The sequence below is a fragment of the Polypterus senegalus genome, chromosome 14, assembly GCF_016835505.1.
Source record: "Polypterus senegalus isolate Bchr_013 chromosome 14, ASM1683550v1, whole genome shotgun sequence".
In the NCBI taxonomy this organism is placed as follows: Eukaryota; Metazoa; Chordata; class Cladistia; order Polypteriformes; family Polypteridae; genus Polypterus; species Polypterus senegalus.
In genome coordinates this window covers 134,437,984-134,459,908 of record NC_053167.1, presented here as the reverse complement: position 1 = coordinate 134,459,908, position 21,925 = coordinate 134,437,984, and the positions used below count along the sequence as shown (strand labels likewise).

The following is a 21,925-nucleotide window of genomic DNA, read 5'->3' as shown; positions in this document are numbered from 1 at the left end:
GCTATAAATGTCTCTACAGGTATATCACCCAACAAGGCCACAAGCTGGAGGTAGGAGCACCGCGTCCCCCAGCAACTGTTACCAATGCAGTCTCCTGGAGATCAGAGGGGATTAAATACAGGAAGAATGAAGTGTTTATTGATGTCATTGAGTCTGTCAATTTGTTGGTAAGAGCAAACATATAAGGTCATCCATGTAGCCCTTTTTCATATAAAAGCAGAGCTGAAGCAATTTATTATGTGAATTTGCTGTAGGTACGACTTTTGATCTTCTCATAAACTGGGGAACAAGAATGGGACTCTATGGCATCTTCCTCAGTGCATATTTGTACGGTGACTTTATCCACAGACAGCTCATAAATTTGGAAAGGCAATTATAACAAAATACTACCATGGCAGTCTTCTGTTTCATGTAATCTTTTATAGAAGCACATTTAATAGTTTATTGGGATTTTTCGCTGCAGCTGGAATGTGTTTTATGTCATGCTGGCCTTGTATTGGTGGCACTGTGTGTGTTTGTGTATGTCTGTGTTTCTGAATGCACTGTAATGGACTATTGTCCCATCTAGAGTGCCTTCTACCAGGCACTGGACTGGCACTACTGGAAAAAAACTGGATGGATAAATGAAGAGTTAAACAGAAAGGAGTCAGATATACATATTCCGTTATCGTACCTTGTCCCCACTTATCTAACAGTAGCAAAGTTACATAAAAGAAAATTAGAAAAGAACTGTGATTGTGGTTAAAAATAGCATCCATAAAGCAAAAAGTAGGAAGAAGTACCAAATATGAGAAAAATCATGAAAAACTCTGCCATAATTGTTTTTAACAGAGATAGCAATGGGTGGTGTTATCATTGCTAGGGTCGTTCTCAATAAGATCCGTGATCACTTGCTCACCTGCCAGTGACCGGAACAGTCTGGTTTTACGCCTAAGAAGTCTACCGTCGACCGCATCCTAGCACTGAGGGGTCTTATGGAGCGCAAACACGAATATCAGCAGAGTTTCTTTGCAGTCTTTGTCGATTTACATAAAGTGTTTGACTCAGTTGATCGAGCTGCCCTGTGGGGCATCCTGAGGTTAAGTGGGATCCCGTCGAGGTTGCTGGATATCATGGCCAGCCTGTACACTGGTACTGTGAGTGCTGTGCAGAGTGGAGACAGGACCTCTGCGTTTTTCCCAGTTGCTTCTGGGATTCGTAAGGGGTCTGTTCTGCTCCTACTCTTTTCAATGCTTGTATGTACTGGGTGTTGGGCAAGGTCGTGTGGTCCAGCAGCTATGGGGCATCTGTTGGTGAAGAAAGATTCATGGATCTTGACTTTGCTGACGATGCTGTGATCTTCACGGAGTCAATGGAGGCTCTGATCGGGCGCTCAAGAGACTGAGTGAGGGGTCTGAGTGCCTGGGCTTGCGAGTGTCCTGATAAAAACCAACATCCAGGCCTTTAATGACCTCTTGGGCACGGCCATCAGCAGTGTGTCTGTCTGCGAAGAGAGTGTTGACCTTGTTGAGAGGTTTACTTTCCTCGGTAGTGACGTTCATGTCCCTGGTAACTCTTCCTATGAAGTCAGTAGATGGATTGGGAGAGCATGGGGGTCATGAGGTCGCTGGAAAGGGGTGTGTGGTGCTGCCAATATATATGCAAAAGGACGATGGCCCAAGTCTTTTGAGACCTTGTGCTTCCTGTCTTGCTATATTGGTTGGAGACATGGACGCTATCCAGTGACCTGAGGCGAAGACTGGACTCCTTCTGCACTGTGTCTCTCCGGAAAGTCCTTGGGTACCGCTGGTTTGACTTTGTGTTGCTCATGGAGTCCCGAATGTGGCACATGACCTGCATTGTGAGGGAGCATCAGTTACGGCACTACGGCCATGTGTATCGTTTCCCAGACAGTGATCCAGCTCATAAGGTCCTCATTGTTGGGGACCCGAGTGGCTGGACCAGACCAAGGGGTCATCCATGTAACACCTGGCTGCAGCAGATGGAGGGTCATTTCCAGAGGGTGGGACTGGACTGCGTGTCTACCTGGGGGGTTGCCAACTGGGATCCCGAGTTGTTTCATTGTGTAGTCAGTGCAGCAATGCTCTGTACCGGTGCCTGCTCCCCAACTTGAATTGACGATTGTGGCTTTGCTTCCCAGTTCCTCTCTGTGTGGTTAGCTCTTTGAGTATTGAGAAAAGCGCTATTTAAACGTAATGATTTATTATCATTATTATCAAATTACATCTCAAAAATGAGCTCTCTAAATTCACAGAAAGAGAAGAATGCTATGTGATTGCCACAGTCTGAGACATACCAGTGTGAGACACTTGAACTTTGCCACATATAGAATAGCATTCAAGCAGAGGACTGAAACAGCAAGGAGGCCTATCCTACTTAAATAGCTTTTTTGAAGCTAATGCCAAGAACAAACAACCATATGGTGATGTGGTTGCATACCCTTTAATTAAATTCCTAAGTGATTGTGCAGTTCATCATGTGGCCTGAATGTCAGGACTGTCATGAATTCTGCATCATGTAACGTTTTGAGTTGGGTTGCTATGATGCCACTCGCTACTAGGGGCTGTGTCATGCATGTATGTCACAAGAGTGTAGTGGGTATCATAATTAAGGGCTAGCCTCATGCTCAGCATTGTGTGCAGTGCACGTTCTTCTAAATAAAGGTAACAATTACAGCAAGAGGAAAACAGTTTCTTCAGCAATTTCATTTTTGATTTTGGGTTTATCTGGGATTCCAAGGTCCATTATAATGCAAAGTCATTGACAAAGTCAAACACAGTCACAGTTGTAAAGACCTAGGTCAGCTGCTCACCACCCTCTCTTGTGTATTGTATAGTATAATTTTAAGTTTGTGCTGAGTGGTCTAATAAGAAGACACATTTTTTTTTTATTCTTGGATTGCAAGGCTACCCGTATTTCTACTGGACAGGAAAACAGTTTAAAGCAGACCACAGTATTATAACAGAAAGAGAAACGAAAGAGAGTGGGGCCAGTAACAGGTCATAATTATTGTAATACCAAGTTCAGGTAATCAGCATCACTATGCAGGTAGTACATGTGCTTTCTCAGTTTTTTTATTTTTAATAAATTTGCAAAAATCTCAAGTAAACTTTTTTCACGTTGTCATTATGGGGTGTTGTGTGTAGAATTCTGAGGAAAAAAATGAATTTAATCCATTTTGGAATAAGGCTGTAACATAACAAAATGTGGAAAAAGTGATGCGCTGTGAATACTTTCCGGATGCACTGTATGCCAGGCTAAAGTAGTTGTGACACTATAGCCTCAACATGATGGCAGCACAGCACAGTACCACCTGAATGAGCCAAGCAAGATACACCGTAAGCTTTAGCTTGAGTGCCAATAAATAACTGTGAGAGAGTTTACAGTGGAAAGAAAACACAGTATAACAGCTTCAACTCTTTTGGGAAAGCTTTCCACAAGGTTTAGGTATGTGTTGATGGGAATTTGTGACCAGGGGCCTCATGTATAAACGGTGCGTACACACAGAAGTGTTGCGTACGAACGTTTCCACACTAAAATCGCGATGTATAAAACCTAAACTTGGCGTAAAGCCACGCACATTTCCACAGTACCTCATACCCTGTTGTACGCAAGTTTTGCGCTCAGTTTTGCAGACTGGCGGCACCCAGCGTCAAAGCAGTGCTACTGTTCCTGTGTGGTTTCCCTTTCTTTTTTAGATCCACATCCCTGACGCGGCTTTATAAATACACTGAAATTAAATGCATATTGTTTATTAGCTTAATGCATCTGATTGTAATTAACCAGTAACAATATAATTGTCCACAGAATAGTCAAACTATTTCAAATACCATAACTGCTTTACCGTTGTTACTCTCACTGCACCTTCTTTTTCTTCTTTCTGCTGCTCCCATTAAGGGTTGGCACAGCGGATCATCTTTTTCCATATTACTCTCACTGCACCACTCAGAGTGTTTATATCACTGTATCTGAGTGTGGAATCACAGCAGCAGCTGATCGGAAAGAGAATTATCGGGATACGGCATCAAGCACACGCTGCCTCAGCCACAGCAAAACGCTTCAGAGCTTTTCCTGTATGGACCTCGCGGTTCAGAAACAGTTTCATCCCAAGAACTTTAAACGCACTCAATCAATTGCTCCTTGTAGAACTGTTTGTAATTATAAGTACAATCACCCCACTGTAAACTTGCACAACAGTTATAATATCGCACAACCTGAGCCACTTTATAAAGCGCGTATTTACGTATGATGACGATATCATTTTTAAGATGAAATGCAGCAAAATATGTTGATTATATTATACAGATAAAAGTTGAACTTTATTTAAATAATCTATATTGTTGATAATTAAACATGTGAGGACACGGTGCTGCAGCGCTAGCAAGTTCACGGATTGTTCCTGCCTCGCGTTGTATTCTTGCTGGTGCTGGCGTGACACTGGAAGGATAGATGGATAGAATAATTAAACACATACTACGAAGATATTTCAATGTTCCTTAATAGTTTTGAAGAATCTATGTTATAAGCTTAAAGATGGCTTAACGTCTATTACAGAGCTGATTGTGTGGCGATCGGTTACTTGGGGAAAGAAAAGGAAGGACAGAAATTGGAGGTTAGTACGTTTGAAAGAGACAATACTGCTGCAATAAATTGTTTCATCGAAGGTCACGCCTTGCGCAGCAAGCATCTTGCGTAAGGCATGAACAATCACTGCGCCACCGTGTTACCATGTTTAATAAAATGCTTTCATTCCAATCATCATGAAAAAGATATCACGTATACATCTCAGTATTTTAATTATTCAGAGAGCTGTAGGAATGTAATGGATTCTGTGTCCTGTTGGAGTAAGAGAGCCGGTTTAAGAAACAAGTAGTGATTCACACACAGAGCACATAGAAGATCACATACAAAACAAAGCATTTAACGTGCTACTTTAATTACAATGGGATTTGAGAAACTAGCAAATGAAAAGATTTTAAGATGAAGTTTATGATGTTCTACTTTAGTGACAAAATAAACGACGTGATTAATGTGGAAATGTAGAGTTTGAAGTTGGAACTGTGTGCCTTTTTTTCTCTGTACCCTAATAAGCTTTCGTATGACACTCAGATGGTGGGCTACGACTCGCCTTTTCACGGTGACTTTGATATATGACTTCTTTTTTATTTTGGCACTGTGCAACTTTGTAACCTTGAGCTTTCTAGTTTCTCCGACACGCTTCTGTATGTCACTCGATCAACTTCCTTTTGTTGATTATACCACGGTTTATTTGAACAATAATGGAGTTTTTTTGCCTCCACTTGGTATTCACTGAAATTCTTATATTTTCCCCCATGCTTTTCCCATTGTCTTTTCACAAAAGGCTGAGCTTAAGGGCGATTTATATTGATTTGCATATTCAAAGAGGCATAATTCTGGAAGGAGTTGGGGCGGGACAGAAGGTGCGTGCATGTGCGTTACTTTTCACGCTGATCGTGATTTATGTAGCGGAAGAACGTGGAAGTTTGCGTACACACAGATTCCTGCATCTGGATTTTTCTGCGCGCATGCACATTCCTGCTTTTGTGCTTACGCCATGTTATAGTGTGACTTCTACGCACGGCGTTATACATGAGAGCACTGATGTTGGACGAAAAGGCCTGGCTCGCTCGAAGTCTCCACTCAAATTCATCCGAAAGTTGAGGTCAGGGCTCTGTGTAGGCCAGTCAAGTTCCTCCACACCAAATTCACTCCTCCATTTCTTCACAGACCTTGCTTTGTGCACTGGTGTGTGCAGTCATGTTGCCATCCCCAAACTGTCCCCATAAAGTTATGGACAATGTCCATAATGGGTTTGTATGCTGAAGCATTAAGAGTTCCTTTAACTGGAACTAAGGGGACAGTCCCTGAAAAACAACCTCACACCATAATCCCCTCTCCACCAAACTTTACACAATGGCACAATGCAATCAGGCGAGGAAACGTCTGCACTGCTCTAGAGTCCAGTTGTGGGTGGTGGGCTTTACACCACTGCATCCGACGCTTTGCATTGCACTTGGTGATGTCAGGCTCGGCTGCTGCTGCTCGGCCATGGAGACCCATTTCATGAAGTTGTCTCTCTACGCTGCCCTGTTCTTGAGCTTTTGGAGGTCTGTAGCTACGGACACTGCAGAAAGTTGGCGACTTCTGCACACCTCAGCATGCGCTGTCCCCGTTTTGTGATTTGATGTGGCCTGCCAGAGTTGCTGTTGTTCCCAATTGCTTCCACTTCGTTATAATTCCACTAACAGCTGACCGAGGATTTAGTAGCGAGGAAATTTTACGAATTGCACAGGTGGCATCCTATCACGGTACCAGGCTTGAATTCACTGAGCTCCTGAGAGCGACCCACTCTGTCACAAATGTTTGTAGAAGCCGTCTGCATGCCGAGGTGCTTGATGTTATACACCTGTGGCCATGGAATGGATTGGAATGATTTGGAGGGGTTTCCCAATACTTTTGGAAATATAAGTATATTTAGCAAGGTTTTGGACTTAACCAGAGGGTGGTTTCTTAATTTTCCGACTTTCTGCCATTGGCCTTGCACGTGTTATTCCATGCATACCAGTTTTAAAGTTGATGGTGAGCCTGGAAATCCAGAAAGACAACCACAGGTGAGCCATGTTCACTTATTAATGGATTTATACCTTACCATTTTTCTTATTGTTTGAATAGAAATCTCAAGATAAGGTGGAATTATGTTGGATGGGGATCAGTTATGTTTATTTGTGTGTTTTACGTTTGTCGACACTTTGATTTTTGTTTGAGGTGCACAGTTCCCCCCGCAGGACTGAAATGGTATCTCCTTGCATATGTGCATGCTGTCATCTTTATAAGGACAGCTGTGGCCACAAGAGGGGGTCAGTTCCAGCGATCATGGAGGTTTAGAGAGAGGAAATGAATGTGTGTGAGGGTGGCGCACCAGACGTAGAGGGGACTGGTGACGGAGCAGTTGGTTGCTGTTAAAGGATCAGCTTGAGATTCTGGTGAACCAAAAAAAGGCTCCTGAGATTTTCTTTTTTCCAAGGAGTTTTATACATGGAATGGGCTGTAGCAGAGTCTAGTTTTTGTTGTTTTAAGGCTGCTGATAACACTTTATGGACTGAATAAACATCAGGAAAAGAGCCTTTGTTTTTTTCTGTTCTCTTTGTCTTTATGATTTTGTTTTGCAGTTCTCTCACCCAGAATTGTTTTGACTCTGGACCGCATTTTTTCCACCAAGAACTATGTGTTCTTTTTAAAGTAAATTATTGTGGAATAAAAATCTACCTTTGTTGTACATCTACCTCACTTATTTCACCCTTGGACCCAGTTTGTCCTGAACTACTAGCAGGCCATCTGCTCTGGTATTCAGCTTGTGACAGCAGTGAGTATTCAGTTTGGAAATGATGTTGGCACCAAAGGGTCAACGCTTATACAAGCAGGCAGATCATTCCACAACTTTGGGTTCTTGTAGCTACTGTAAAAGCTAAACCTCCAACAGCTGTTTTACCGATCCTTAGAATCTTTGATACACTGTCATGTTGATATATTAATGCATTCCCTGATTCGTATGTAATGGTAATTATGCACAAGTAAGTAGGGCCTAGGCCATTTAAGGCTTTAAATATAGGGGTGATGATTTTGAACTCAGCCCTAAGCATAACTGGAAGCCAGTGCAGTGACTTAGGAGTTACATTATGTGGTAGTACTTTCTAGTTCTTGTAATGATTCTTGCAGCAGCAGTTTGCATTAACTGAAAACTGCATATGGAACAGCCTGTGAATAACACATTGCGTTAGTCATTCCTACATGAGCTAATTCCTTGGCTTCCTTAAAGTTTAGAATCTAGTTGTCCCTCAAAAGGTTACATCACTCCTAGAACTTTCTGCATTCATCTCTTCCTTTTATGATAAACTAGCTGTCCCTTGTGGCTCCACTCATGTAATAGTGAAAGAGGACAATGAGGAGGGCCCCACCTAGCTTGCTAGTCCTGACGTCACGCTTCCCCCTCCCCTTGGCCCTCAGCCTCTGTCGTCGGATTATCATGAATATATCGCTCCTGCAAGTGAACTATGATTCTTAGTGCGATGAGAGAAATTGCAAAAATCAGCCGGAATGTTCCAGCAAATTATAGAAAAAAACCTGATCTAAATCTGTTAAGTAGTTCTCTCGTTTGCTAGTTAAGTGGAGGTAAGGTACACTCCCTGAGGCAGGTGCGTAAGTGAGGAGATCCCAGCCCCTCGGCCCGCTGTATGTCTCTTGGATTTGCGCAAATAAATCCCTACCACAAGTGAACTATGATACTTAGCGCAATGAGAGAAGTTGCAAAATCAACCGAAATGTTCAAGCAAGTTATAGAAAACAACCCGATGTAAATCCGATCATACAGACAGACAGACGTTGGATTTTATATATATAGAGATGGAAACATATGACACTGAGTCTGAGAAGAACACTTGCACTGCTGTGTGCTCCTAAATTAAATATTTTTTATGTCATTTGGTGCAAAGACTAATGGGCATGAAAGGTATTATGGAAATGTGTCAAAGTATGTAAGGGTTAGTGTCCTCATGTTAATTTGTGTATGGTGGACCCACCTTTCCCCAACCAACCACATATTTTACTAAAATGTTGAAATTAGGTTTAATTTAAGGACATGCGTTTTAAGCAAATGTGTAGACAGGAATGCAAAGCTTTTATTTATACTGATTCAGAGGGAGACTGAAGTGATCGTAAAAAGTGGAGAGAGAAAAAGAGAGCATCTGTTCTTTACAGCGCGGTGTATGACACATGGCATGATAGAAATTAAACCCGCATGACTTGCAAAGATATTTCTTACAAGCGGACAAGGATGCCGTGTGGTAGCAGGAGAAAGCACTTGCTTCCCAAGAGATGTTAATGAGTCTCAAGGGTTAGCAGTGGATTTGCGAACTTTTGCTGTGCAGTGTGCTCTGCCAGTTTAACAGAGTCTCAAGGGATGAGATGGGGTGAAAGGGGGAGGATCACAAGTGTTTTAATGTTGGGAACTGTTTGCCAAGGCCCAGTGAAACAGCACTGTTATTCAGTTTTTTGTGATAGTCCCTTGTTTGTGTGTTGGGCTGCACAAAAGTTCTTGCACTTTTGTTTCTGATATCTAAATACATCTAATAGTTACCAGAGGCAGTCACTGGTGGAAGAATATGACATGGGCCTCATGTGAAAGTAATTTGCAGTAGTATTTCCACCATCTTCAGAGTTTAGTGCTGGAAAACATTCATTACTAGATATGGTAAAGTAAGTATTACCAAAGACTTCCCTTGAAAGAAACCACTAGGGGATATTAGAGAAAATTAAGTGCCATGGTGTACCGTAACAAATTCTGCCAAGTAGTGATGTGTCGTTCGCGAACGAGCCGGCTCAAAGAGCCGATGCTTTGAAGCGAACGAGAGGAGCCGATGCCCATCGAGAAGAGCCGAAGCTTCAGCCACTCCTGCTCAGCTCTGCTGAAAATCCATTCAGCAGGGGCGGGACTATATTTATATGGGCACACAGAACATTGGCTCATAATGCCGGCTCGTTCACGAATGACACATCGGAATAGGATCATACTAATATGTGAAGGAAGGGGGACAGACGCTCCGAAGACAGCTAGTGTTGGTACAGGCCAGGTACACAGAGCAACACTGTCGCTCTGTGTACCTGTTGCTGCGAAAGACGAGGAGCCAGATTTAAATGCAAGCGCATCGTGAAGAAATGAGTGAAAGCCGAAAAAGAAGCAGCATCTGTCTGCATTTCAGTGATACTGGGAACTGCAAAGCTAAGTGCAGAATTTGTAATGTGAAAATATCCGTTAGAGCAGGGTGAACAACAAACCTGCACAGACATATAAGAACCTCCCACCCATCCGTGCAACTGGAGGAGAGCGTGCCCTCTCTCCTGCCATCCACTGACCTTGGAAAAGAGCCAAGTACTCCTGCTGCAGTGCTGGTAGGAAGACTTTGCATTGTCGCTACATCGCTCCCCTCAGAAAGAGTCATCTTAAAAACAGGACAAATAATCACGGAGAGGAGAAATTACATCAGCCCATCTAAGCTGAGGCATCTGGCATTTCTGAATGCCAACCTGGCCTAAAAACTTTTATTCAAAGAGTCATAGTGTTGTATTGTTGCTCAGTTTGGCCTTTATTTAATTTGTTTGCTGTGGTTTTGTGTTAAGTTGTTAATTTAAAGCTTTTATTAAAATGTTAAACAATAGTAACTGTGTATTTTTTGTAATGAAAAAATGCATAAAAATACGTAATGTCTGAAATCAATAAATAAGAAATTTCTTATACACAAACCATAATTGCTTAATTAGGCTAAAATATAAGCATCCAAGTGATACTAAATGAAGAGCCATTCGGGAGTAAGAGCCGGCTCTTTAAAGGGAGCCAATCCAAAAGAGCCGAAGCTTTGAAAAGAGCCGGAGTTCCCATCACTACTGCCAAGCAGTAACCTGCTAAATAAGAGTGCTGGAGTCCCAGGTTCCTTATAACTTTGATACTGGAGTCTAGGTTTCTTCAACTTTGGTTCAGAAGATCAGAGGCCCCGGACCCTGGAAGCCATCAGATTATATTGTGAAGGAGCAATTTACAGGCATGATCTGATAGGGAATACTGAATACAAAAAGATGGTCCCCGATGCCAAGGTTTATTTAACTTCAAATTGGAAGCAAAGGCAAGATAAACAGAGAATTCTAAGAGGAGGCAATGGGAGTGAAAATGACATGGTCATGCGTAGACGCAGGCCATAGGTGGTACTTGCATTTTTTTTTATCTCATTTAGGGAAGAGGCCGCAATAGGGGGGAGCCATTTGGTTTTATAACAGGAAGAGGAACACCTGATGCAGTCTTTGCATTGGGGCAGCTGACAGTGAAGCATCGAGAAAAACTGACAGGTTTGCATATGGTATTTATTGATTTGGAGAAGGTGCCAATCAGGGGGTCTGACAGAATATATGAAGTTTAATGATGATTCAGGATTCAGAAGTTAGGTAGTGGATATATTAAAATATCAAGGATCGGTGGTAGCTCGAGATGGACAACTAGAAGCAGAGATAACCCATAGAGTGCACTATGGAGGGAACAATCGGAAGAAGGTGACAGGTGATCGAAGAATTAAGGTTAAAGGTAAAATTTTTAAGACAGTGGTAAGACCAGCCATGATGTGTGGAGCTGAGACAATGGGCAGTAAAGGGAGCGCAGGAGAAGAAGTTGGATGTGGCAAAAATGAGAAGGTTGAGGTGGGTGTGTGGAGTTACAAAATAAGGACAGAATAAGAAATGAGACAATCAGAGGTACAACAAAAGTGGAAGAGATATTTAAGAAAGTACAGGAAAGTAAGTTGAAGTGGTATGGACAAGTGATGAGGAGAGATGAGGAAGATGTGGTCAAAAGAGTGATGGGAGTGGAAGTCCAGGGGAAGAGAAAGTGAGGGAGACAAAAGTGGAGGTGGATGGATGAAGTAAAAAGACATCTGAAGAACATGGATCTGACTACAGAGGAGGTGCAGGACCAAGCAGTATGGAGAAGGTTGATCAAGCACATCGACTCCACATAGAAATGGGAAAAGATGAAGAGGAAGAAGACATGGGGATTTTTTTCTCAGAGGTTTTTAAGGCAACATTGATAAATGGGATATGTAGTTCCTCATGTCCCACGAAAGTAATCCCCAAGAAATTAGATGCAGATTTTTAAGATTGTGGTGTCATCTTGATCTTGAGTAGTACTTTTCAAAAGACGTGTGTGAGAAAATGCTGCACATGTAAGTCCTGTATTTCTTTACTCTGCTGTGCCCCAGACTGCCTTGGTCTTTCCAAAATAGTATAACACCAACAGCACAGTGTAATGATGTATAGTGTTGTTAACCCGATTGTGAATTTATGTGAATTTTTGTGTTCATGCAAACAAATTACAACGTTTACCAACAAAAATGGGCATTTTGAAATGCATTACTAATAAAACTGAAAGTGGTTAATGTTTGAGTGGGAATTATGGTCAGGATTAGGGGCATCTAGGTAGTTTGTGTGTTTTTTTTTCCTTAGTTTATTTACTAGTGTGAGTTTTTCATTTTGGTATTTGACTATTGTATATGTTTCTTTCAGGTGAGTGCAAATGGAAGTGTGCTGCGCAGCGAGATTGTGGGTAGTATCAAGCTGAAGGTGGTTCTATCGGGGATGCCGGAATTACGACTGGGACTCAATGACAAAGTTCTCTTTGAGATTACAGGCCGTAAGTGATGAGTACAGAAATAAATTATTATACTGTTGGTAATATTAGAGACTATTGGGTTGCCTTTTGATTTGTGGAAAGCTTGATTGTGCTGATTGTTCTGTTAGTTTAACTCAATTTATTCTTGTATAGCGTTCTTCAACAGCATAAGAGTATTAACAAATACTGTATTTACAATTACAATTTACTATAGCAAATTATTAACCTATACAACATTTACATACTTACATAAAACATTAAATACACATTCAGTGCAATAAGTAGGCATTCAGGATGACAGGTGCTAAGACACTTTTTAGTTTTGAGTAAATGGAAATATTCTTCTTGCTGTCACAAGGACTTAAAAAATAAATGGGTTGTTAAATATAAGTATTTCTAAACAAGCTAAGAATAACAAATTGGTATGGTTGATTTCCACATGTTAGATTCCTGTTAGAAGTAAGAAATTAGTCCAGTTGTTTTTGAAATATTGGAATTTTATTTGCTTTCTTACAATTTTATCATTGATTTCTGGCTGTTTGCTTTAGAGAAAGCCTTTTTTCCTTTCATCAGGCATTGTCCCTTTTTAAACAAGACTGTCTAACTCAAGTGATGGTATTCTTTCATTATCACATAGTGTATCTGAATTTGTGCTGTCACTTTTCAAGTAATGGGTGTAGAGTTGGTCCGCTCCTACAAGTACTTGAGGGTCCACATCAATGACAGGTTGGACTGAGTTTGTAACACAGAAGAAATATATAATTAAGGGCCGAACAAGCTGTTTTGGCCTAGGAGATTGTGTAACTTTGATGTGTGTAGTGACATCCTTCATATCTTCTACAGTTCTGTTATGGCCAGTGAGGTGTGCTGGGCCGGTAAAATCAGCTCAAGAGGTGCCCACCAAATCAACAGGCTAATTAAAAGGGCAGGCTCAGTTTTGGGACACATTGTGGACCCCCTGGAGGTCGTAGCAAAGGAGAGAATTAAAACAAAACAGTGCAATTATAAACAATGCATCACGTCCTCTCCTTGACACAATGACAGTGAGGAGTTTCATCCATCAAATTATTCAGCAGAAGTGCATCAAGAAACGCGACAGGAGCACCTGTATAGCACCTCAGTGCAACTTTGACTGCCAAGTCAGAAGTTTTCTTTATTTTTAATTTTCTTGATTTATAGCCTATCCGGTATGAGTCCAGGTCAAATTTTCTTTCTTTCTTTCTTTCTTTCTTTCTTTCTTTCTTTCTTTCTTTCTTTCTTTCTTTCTTTCTTTCTTAAGCTTCTGTTAAAAGCCAAATTTCCTCCTGAGGGCAACTAAAGTTCTATCTATCTATCTATCTATCTATCTATCTATCTATCTATCTATCTATCTATCTATCTATCTATCTATTAATTATATAGTGCCTTATCTATCTATCTATCTATCTATCTATCTATCTATCTATCTATCTATCTATCTATCTATCTATCTATCTATCTATCTATCTATCTACAGTCATATGAAACAGTTTGGGAACCCCTCTCAGCCTGCATAATAATTGACTCTCCTTTCAACAAAAAAGATAACAGTGGTATGTCTTTCATTTCCTAGGAACATCTAAGTACTGGGGTGTTTTCCGAACAAAGATTTTTAGTGACACAGTATTTAGTTGTATGAAATAAAATCAAATGTGAAAAACTGGCTGTGCACAAATGTGGGTCCCCTTGTCATTGTGCTGATTTGAATGCCTGTCACTGCTCAATGCTGATTACTTGGTATGATGAGCTCGTGAAGCCTTGAACTTCATAGACAGGAGTGTCCAATCATGACTGGTAAAAGGTATTTAAGGTGGTCAATTACAAGTTGTGCTTCCTTCCCTTTGACTCTCCTCTGAAGAGTGACAGACAGCATGGGATCCTCAAAGCAACTCTCAAAAGATCTGAAAACAAAGATTGTTCAGTCTCATGGTTTAGGGCAGGGGTGCCCAATGCGTCGATCGCGATCGACCAGTAGATCGTAAAGGTAGTGCAGGTATATCGCGTTGCATTCAAAAAAAATTTTTTAAACATTAGTCTATCATATATCCTCCTTATGGCAATTGTCACTTGATTGACATACAGAGCGGCAGTCTGAGATCTTCTTCTAACACACTGGTATTCCCGCACGCACGATCAAACGCACAAGCTGCTGCAAAACTCCGGCTGTGGTCTAGATAGCCTTCCAATTTATATCGAATAAAGACGGGATTTAAAAATAAAAATTTGGGGGGAGGGTATGGGCTGAATGTGGAATTGGAAGAGGATTTTTTTTCTCACAATGTCACAATCGGAAGTGTGTTTGTCTGACGTCCAAGGTTCGATCCCCGATAATATGCGCAGTGAGTGTGTACGCCTGATGAGCCCAAAACAGGGCGAAACACATGTCGTGTACTCTTTGCATTGTTTGACTGTTAACAATGTAACATTGTATGATCTACTTCTCGAAACTGAGAGGGCACCCTTTGGTGGATGTTTGCCAACTTGCAGACCAACCACACGCGTTACCTGGTAGGTTACCACCCACACAATCAGATTGTGATTCAGACTTCGAATGCTATGTATGTATGTATGTATGTATGTATGTATGTATGTATTGTGACAAATAGGGGGCGCTATCGCTCCCTTGAACCCCTGTCCACGACTCCAGACACCAGGTAAAAGTCCAATAGTTGACTTTATTTACTTACCACAGTGCACAAAGCACCCTCTCCTCCACAATACTCATAAACAATCACAATAATCCAATCCTCCAACTCCCAGACGCGTTGCCACCCTTCCACCCAGCTCAGCTCGCCGTCTGGGAGCTCCCATAATCCTTTTATATTCCCTGACCCGGAAGTGTTCCCAATCCCCAGTCCATGTGATCTTGTATCACTTCCTGGTCAGGTAAAAAGTCCTGTTTCCTCACCCTGGAAGCACATCATTCCCCTTGTCCATGTGACTCAGACGTACTTCTGGGGCATAAGGTAAATAACCGTTGTTCCCCCTTGCAGCGTCTCCTAGTGGTCCCCATGGGCCATGGCATCCAGCAGGGCTATGCATAAAAACTGCAATGTCCTATGCCCTGCTGGTCTTCAGGGAACCTCCATACTGCAGGGAGGCCTCCGCCTGGCAGCTTGGGGGTATTGGCTGGGATAAACGGCCGGCAATACACCACAGTATATATGTGTGTGTGTGTGTGTATATATATATATATATATATATATATATATATATATATATATATATATATATAATTTTTAATGTAGGTACATCATTTTCGACCTGGTCATTTTAAAAGTAGCTCGAAAGCCGAAAATGTGTGGGCACCGCTGGTTTAGGTGAAGGCTCCAAAAAGCCATCTCAGAGGTCTAAACTGTCAGTTTCAACTGTAAGGAATGAAATCAGGAAATGGAAGGCCACAGGCACAGTTGCTGTTAAACCCAGCAGGTCTGGCAGGCCAAGAAAAATACAGGAGCGGCATATGAGCAGGATTGTGAGAATGGTGACAGACAACCACAGATCACCTCCAAAGACCTGCAAGAACATCTCACTGCAGATGGTGTATCTGTACATCGTTCTACAATTCAGAACAATTTGCACAAAGAACATCTGTAGGGCAGGGTGATGAGAAAGAAGCCCTTTCTGCTCTCACGCCACAAACAGTCACTTGTTGTATGCAAATGCTCATTTAGACAAGCCAGATTCATTTTGGAACAAAGTAGTTTGGACTGATCAGACAAAAATTGAGTTATTCAGTCATAACTAAAAACAGCTTTGCATGACGCAAAACACAGTTTGAAATCTACAAAGGCATTCATGCAGAAAGAGAAGTACAATGTTCTGGAATGGCCGTCACATTCCCCTGACTTGAATATCATCGAAAATCTATGGATGATTTGAAGCAGGCTGTCCATGCTTGGCAGCCATCAAATTGAACTGAACTGGAGAGATTTTGTATGGAAGAATGTCAGAAATACCTCCATCAAGAATCCAGACACTCATCAAAGGCTATAGGAGGTGTCTAGAGGCTGTTAGATTTACAAAAGGAGGCTCTAAGTATTAACGTCATATCTCTGTTGCGGTGCCCAAATTTATGCACCTGTCTAATTTTGTTATGATGCATATTGCAGATTTTCTGTTAATCCAGTAAACTTAATGTCACTGCTGAAATACTACTGTGTCCATAAGGCATGTCATAAATTAAAAGAAAGTTTCCCAAACTTTTTCATATATCTATCTATATATATATCTTTCACTATCTATCTATCTATCTATCTATCTATCTATCTATCTATCTATCTATCTATCTATCTATCTATCTTACCATTCCAGGATTGTGCCTGGTTTCCATCGCTGCTAGGATTGGCTTTTGCCTTTTGAAACCCAAGTGAGGGGAAAGTGTATTCAGAAATTGATGGATATTCAGTTAAATGAAGAAATATACCATGTATGCAACTACCACTAATTGTTTATTAAAAAATCTTATTAGAGTTTTATTAATTGAAGCTTTTTTTGTCCAAATCTACAACATCTGGTGCAAGTAAGGATGTGGCTTTGGAGACAATTTTGGAGAAGGCTTATGATAGAATGCCATGTCAAAAAGTCTGGAGGTGCATGAGAGAGAAAGAGGGCTGGAGAAGTGTGTGAGGATTGTCCAGGATATTTATGAGGGAGTGAGGACCTTGAGTCAGGGTCACAGACAAGACCCCAGTTAGAGGAGGTCTGCACCAGGGATCTTCTTGAAGTCCTTACCTCTTTGACCTAGTTATGAATGTGTTGCATCATGGGATAAAAGACCATTTAGTATGTGAGTTCTTATGCAATCAATTACTTGCAGTCACGTGTGCACCTAAAATTACACTTGAAATCAGTCAGTAATTTTAAATCAGTGTATGTATTGTTCAGAGTGTAATGTGTGGAAGTCACTGGGTGGCAGCTGAAACCTCCATGCTGGCACCATCAGTACTCATGGTCTAAGCTGGTTTTACTAATTCTGTTTGCTTGAACAAGAACCTCTTGACCAAATCTGCATGCTATACACAAAGTTGCAAGCACAGGATTGGTTGTTTGGAGAAGCAGATTGTTGTCTTATTGTCCAAGTGGACCTAATAAACTGGCTACTGAGTCTATATAGTATAGGCAGTAGGTATCAGAGTACTGTACAGTTATTACATTTATTGTATGAGCAAGTAACCTAAAATATATACTTCTTTAAAAATGAACTTTTTTTTCAAAGTTAAAGTCCAATGTAAAAACAGTGTACTGTTTTTATTTTGTAGGAGACAAGAGTAAATCTGTGGAACTGGAAGATGTGAAATTTCATCAGTGTGTCAGACTTTCCCGTTTTGAAAATGATCGCACCATTTCCTTCATTCCTCCAGATGGAGAGTCGGAACTAATGTCTTATCGGCTCAATACACATGTAAGTAAGAAGCCATCCTCTGTGCAAATCTGTCCAATTTAGTGATCAAAAAAGCCCCCTCTCTGCTACTCCCACAGACACTGCATGCATTGACAGCACCTGTACTTTCTTTCTGCATACTTTGTGTCACTTTATATAGTTGTTTTGTCATGATAACTGTCGTATTGTCACAGAAGTGTTCTACACTCTCCTGCTAGGTTCTTTTTTATCTGTGAAAAAGAAGAAATGCCTTTAAACTGTGCCTCAGCTCATTTACCTTGCTTTGCATGCACTCACTCTGGGATCATGCTTCTGTGACTATAGCTTTACCCAGTTCTCCGCTTCAGTTACTGTGAAGTGAACTTATTTGTCCTTACCAAATGGTCCTTAGGTGGTTCATGCTCCTCCTCAATGGGAATGGTAGGTTCTTTGCTGTTTATTCTGCATCTTTGTAGGGATAACTGTGACTCTTTATGGCAGTTGACTAATGTGTACTACTGCGTTTTACAGTACAGAGATTCTCTCCTTGATGTAAGGCTTCTCCATCACACAAGTTGGGTTGTGTCACTAGCACAGCGCCTAGGACAGAAACTCAATTTGTGTTCTTCCTGGATGCTCAGAATGATTTTCAGATAGTGTCCAGCGAGAGAAAATACTCACCTAGTTTTAAGGACAGGGCTAGTGTCTGTTTATTGGTTCAGAGTTCACTTTCAGAGACCATATAAAACCTACATCTTAAACACTCATAGGTGTCTGAGCTTGCCCATTACAATAGGTAAGAGGTCATCGTGTGTTTACAAAGTTTAATATGGATGTCGATCCACTCACCTCCTGATCTCGTCAGCAGAGATGTGACCATATCTTGAATAACACTGCTGCACTTCTTCTTCTTTCGGCTGCTCCCGTTAGGGGTTGTCACAGCAGATCATCTTTTTCCATATCTTTCTGTCCTCATTATCTTGCCTTGTCACACCCATCATCTGCAAGTCCTTTCTCACTACATCCATAAACCTTCTCTTAGGCCTTTCTCTTTTCATCTTACTTGCCAGCTCTATCCTTAGTACCCTTCTCTCTTTATACTCGCATATCTCCTCTGCACATATCCAAACCAACGCAATCTCGCCTCTCTGACTTTGTCTCCCAACCATCCAACCTGAGCCGACCCTCTAATGTCCTCATTTCTAATCCTGTCCATCCTCATCACACCCAGTGCAAATCTTAGCATCTTTAACTCTGCTACCCCCAGCTCTGTCTCCTACTTTCTGGTCAGTGCCACCATCTCCAACCCATACAACATAGCTGGTCTCACTACCGTCCTGTAGACCTTCCCTTTCACTCTTGCTGATACCCGTTTGTCAGCAATCACTCCTGACACTTTTCTCCACCCTTTCCACCCTGTCTGTACTCTCTTTTTCACCTCTCTTCCACACTCCCTGTTACTCTGTACTGTTGATCCCAAGTATTTAAACTCATCCATCTTTGCCAACTCTACTCCCTTCATCCTCACCACTCCACTGACCTCCCTCTCAATACACACATGTATTCTGGCTTGGTTCATTCCTCTCCCCTCATATCTCCACCTCTCCAGGGTCTCCTCAGCCTGCTCCCTACTCTTACTACAGATCACAATGTCATCAGCAAACATCACAGTCCACAGGGACTCCTGTCTAATCTAGTCTGTCAGCCTGTCCATCACCATTGCAAATAAGAAAGGCCTCAGAGCCGATCCCTGATGTAATCCTACCTCCGTCACTCCTACCGCAGACCTCACCGCTGTCACACTTCCCTTGCACGTATCCTGTACCACTCTCACGTACTTTTCTGCCACTCCCGACTTCCTCATACCATACCACAGCTCTTCTCTCCTCACCCTGTCATATGCTTTCTTCAGATTCACAAAGACACAATGCAACTCCTTCTGGCCTTCGCTCTACTTCTCCATCAACATCCTCAGAGCAAACATCGCATACTAGGCATAAAACCATACTGCTGCTCACTAATCATCACCTCATTTCTTAACTGAGCTTCCAATACTCTTTCCCATAACTTCATGCTGTGGCTCATCAATGTTATTCCCTGTAGTTAGTTACTACAGCTCTGCACGTCCCTGCTGTTACCAAGTAAAATTCAAAAAGCTAGCCGGCCATTGGCCTCTAAATGTGGTCTGATGGATTGTACAGGTAGCAGTAGGCCCATTTTACAGCTCAGGAAATCAAATCATTTTCTAGCTTTCTGCCCACCCTGGAATATAGACTGAATTGAGACCCAGCTGAAAGAGGTCCTGCACTGGAATCTTTCTTAAGTCTGTTTTTTATAAACAGAGACAGCCCTGTGTGCCGATGTAAATCTAATTATAAAGGCCTGTCCATTTTGTGCTACAACCAGTTTCCTCTCGGTGACTATTCACAATTGAAAATGCAAAAACAACTTTAATCATACTGACTAAAATCTGCCACTGATTCATCTTCCTTCAGCTCACTTTGTACACTTCAGTTTCATCGTCAAATGTATCCCCATAGTGACATGTTACAGAAGGACTTGGATAGCATACAACAACAATGCGTGCAACAGGTTGCTAATAACGTTCTTTTAGACAGGAGCTCAGAACTGAACTGACCCAAAATGGTCAAACTTCTGGTCATATGGGTTCTGGGCTTGAAGGGGGGTCCAAGTGGATAATGGAAGTGATGTCGGTGGTGGAATGGCTGTCAATCTTTGGTTCTGTAGAGAGAGGAAGAGATTACTATCACCAGAGCCCTTTAAGATGGCTCCCATGCACATGCGTGTGGCACCGTGATCCAAGTAATTTACTGTTGAATGCTTATATTTTTTTCAGTTGCAGTTCAAAATTATTATTTCATAATCACTTTTCTTTTCTAGATGTATCATCTCCTACATCGTTAAAATGGTTAAACCTGGCAAGTCTGAAAATGCCAGTTCCAATTCCTAATTTAAGCCCTCAAATTATGCGCTCATATGACCTCTGGATTCATTGGTGCCCCTTTTGCTCAAATGTAATCCTGGCAGTACAGTTCAAAAAGAACAAAGTCCAGCGTCAGCTCCTGTTGTATGCCCAGTGCTGCCAGAAAAGGCTATCTGGCCCTTCTGTAGGTCTGAATTGGATTAAGCAGATTTGGAAATGTTCAATTATGAAATGTGAAAACTATTCTATTCTGGACAGTATGTCAGTAAAAAAAGTGCAAAATTAGTTATTTACGAGTTATTGTATTTAGTACCTTTCACAGGAAAAACTATCACAACACACTGTACAATGTTTTGAATATTATTAATAGCATAAGGCAGTGCTTCCCCAACTCAGTCCTGGGGACCCCCTGTGGCTGCAGATTTTTGTTCCAACCAAACTCACAATCGCTGATAATAATCGATAACAACTGATCTCATTTAATTAGCTGCTCTTTTTTACTCTTCGCTTATTCTGCATTCAGAAAAACACAACATTATGGTTTTTACATTTATAAGACATTTAGAAATATTTCTATTTTTTTCTAAAGCTATAAACGCTTAACTCTCTTTTGTTCTTTTCTTATTATTTTCCCCTTTTTCTGTGAAGTTTGCTCCCTTCATTTAAACCTAATAGTGACAATTACCAACCAGCACAGCAGACACCCAGGATGATGAAAGCTGCAATGACTTCAGTGTCAGACCTGCTAATTAGTAAAAAATCAATTAAATAACCAGAACACCTGGAACAGCAGAATGAAAATTAAGTTAAAAATACTGTTAACAAGGATTAATAAGGTATATCATATCAGGTGTCCTCGGGACACCTGTCTGTGTCGCTGGAGAAAAAGGATAGGACACGGTTATCCACAGTGCCCCCCTCTTGCCCGGAGGTGGTACTACATACCTTTTGGTGCTTTTCCACTGCATAGTACGGCACGACACGGTTCAGTTCAGCTCACTTTTGGGGGGTTTTCCACTGGGAACAGTACCTGGTACCTGGTCCTTTTTTTAGTACCACCTCAGCCGAGGTTCCAAGCGCGCCGAACCGTTACTAAAACGTGACGTGTAAACTCTGCTGGTCACTGTTTGGCCGGAGAAAATCGTCATTACTGCGTCACTGAACTTGCGACACGAGACACAACAGACCCGCTAGATTTTTAGCACAGCCAGCGAAGGTTCGGACGCACCATTTTGTTTTAACCAAAAATGGCTGTTTTGTGGTCTATTGAGGAAGTACAGACGTTCCTCTCGTTGGTAGCCGAGGAGTGGATCCAGCGAGAGCTGGATGGGGCGACGCGGAATGAAAACGTTTTTCAGGAGGTCGCTTGTGGCGC

The 21,925-nt window shown here is 41.6% G+C and overlaps 1 protein-coding gene across 2 annotated transcripts in view; it reads left to right on the top strand.

Annotated features, from left to right (window-relative positions):
- ap1m3 (adaptor related protein complex 1 subunit mu 3) overlaps window positions 1-21,925 on the top strand; it is a 57,948-nt gene that overhangs the window by 12,372 nt on the left and 23,651 nt on the right. For both annotated transcript variants that reach the window (XM_039734498.1, XM_039734499.1), the window contains exons 3-5: window positions 20-167; window positions 12,121-12,247; window positions 17,506-17,648. In XM_039734498.1, coding sequence (XP_039590432.1) covers window positions 20-167; window positions 12,121-12,247; window positions 17,506-17,648 — 418 coding nt within the window. The remainder of the gene's footprint in view (window positions 1-19; window positions 168-12,120; window positions 12,248-17,505; window positions 17,649-21,925) is intronic.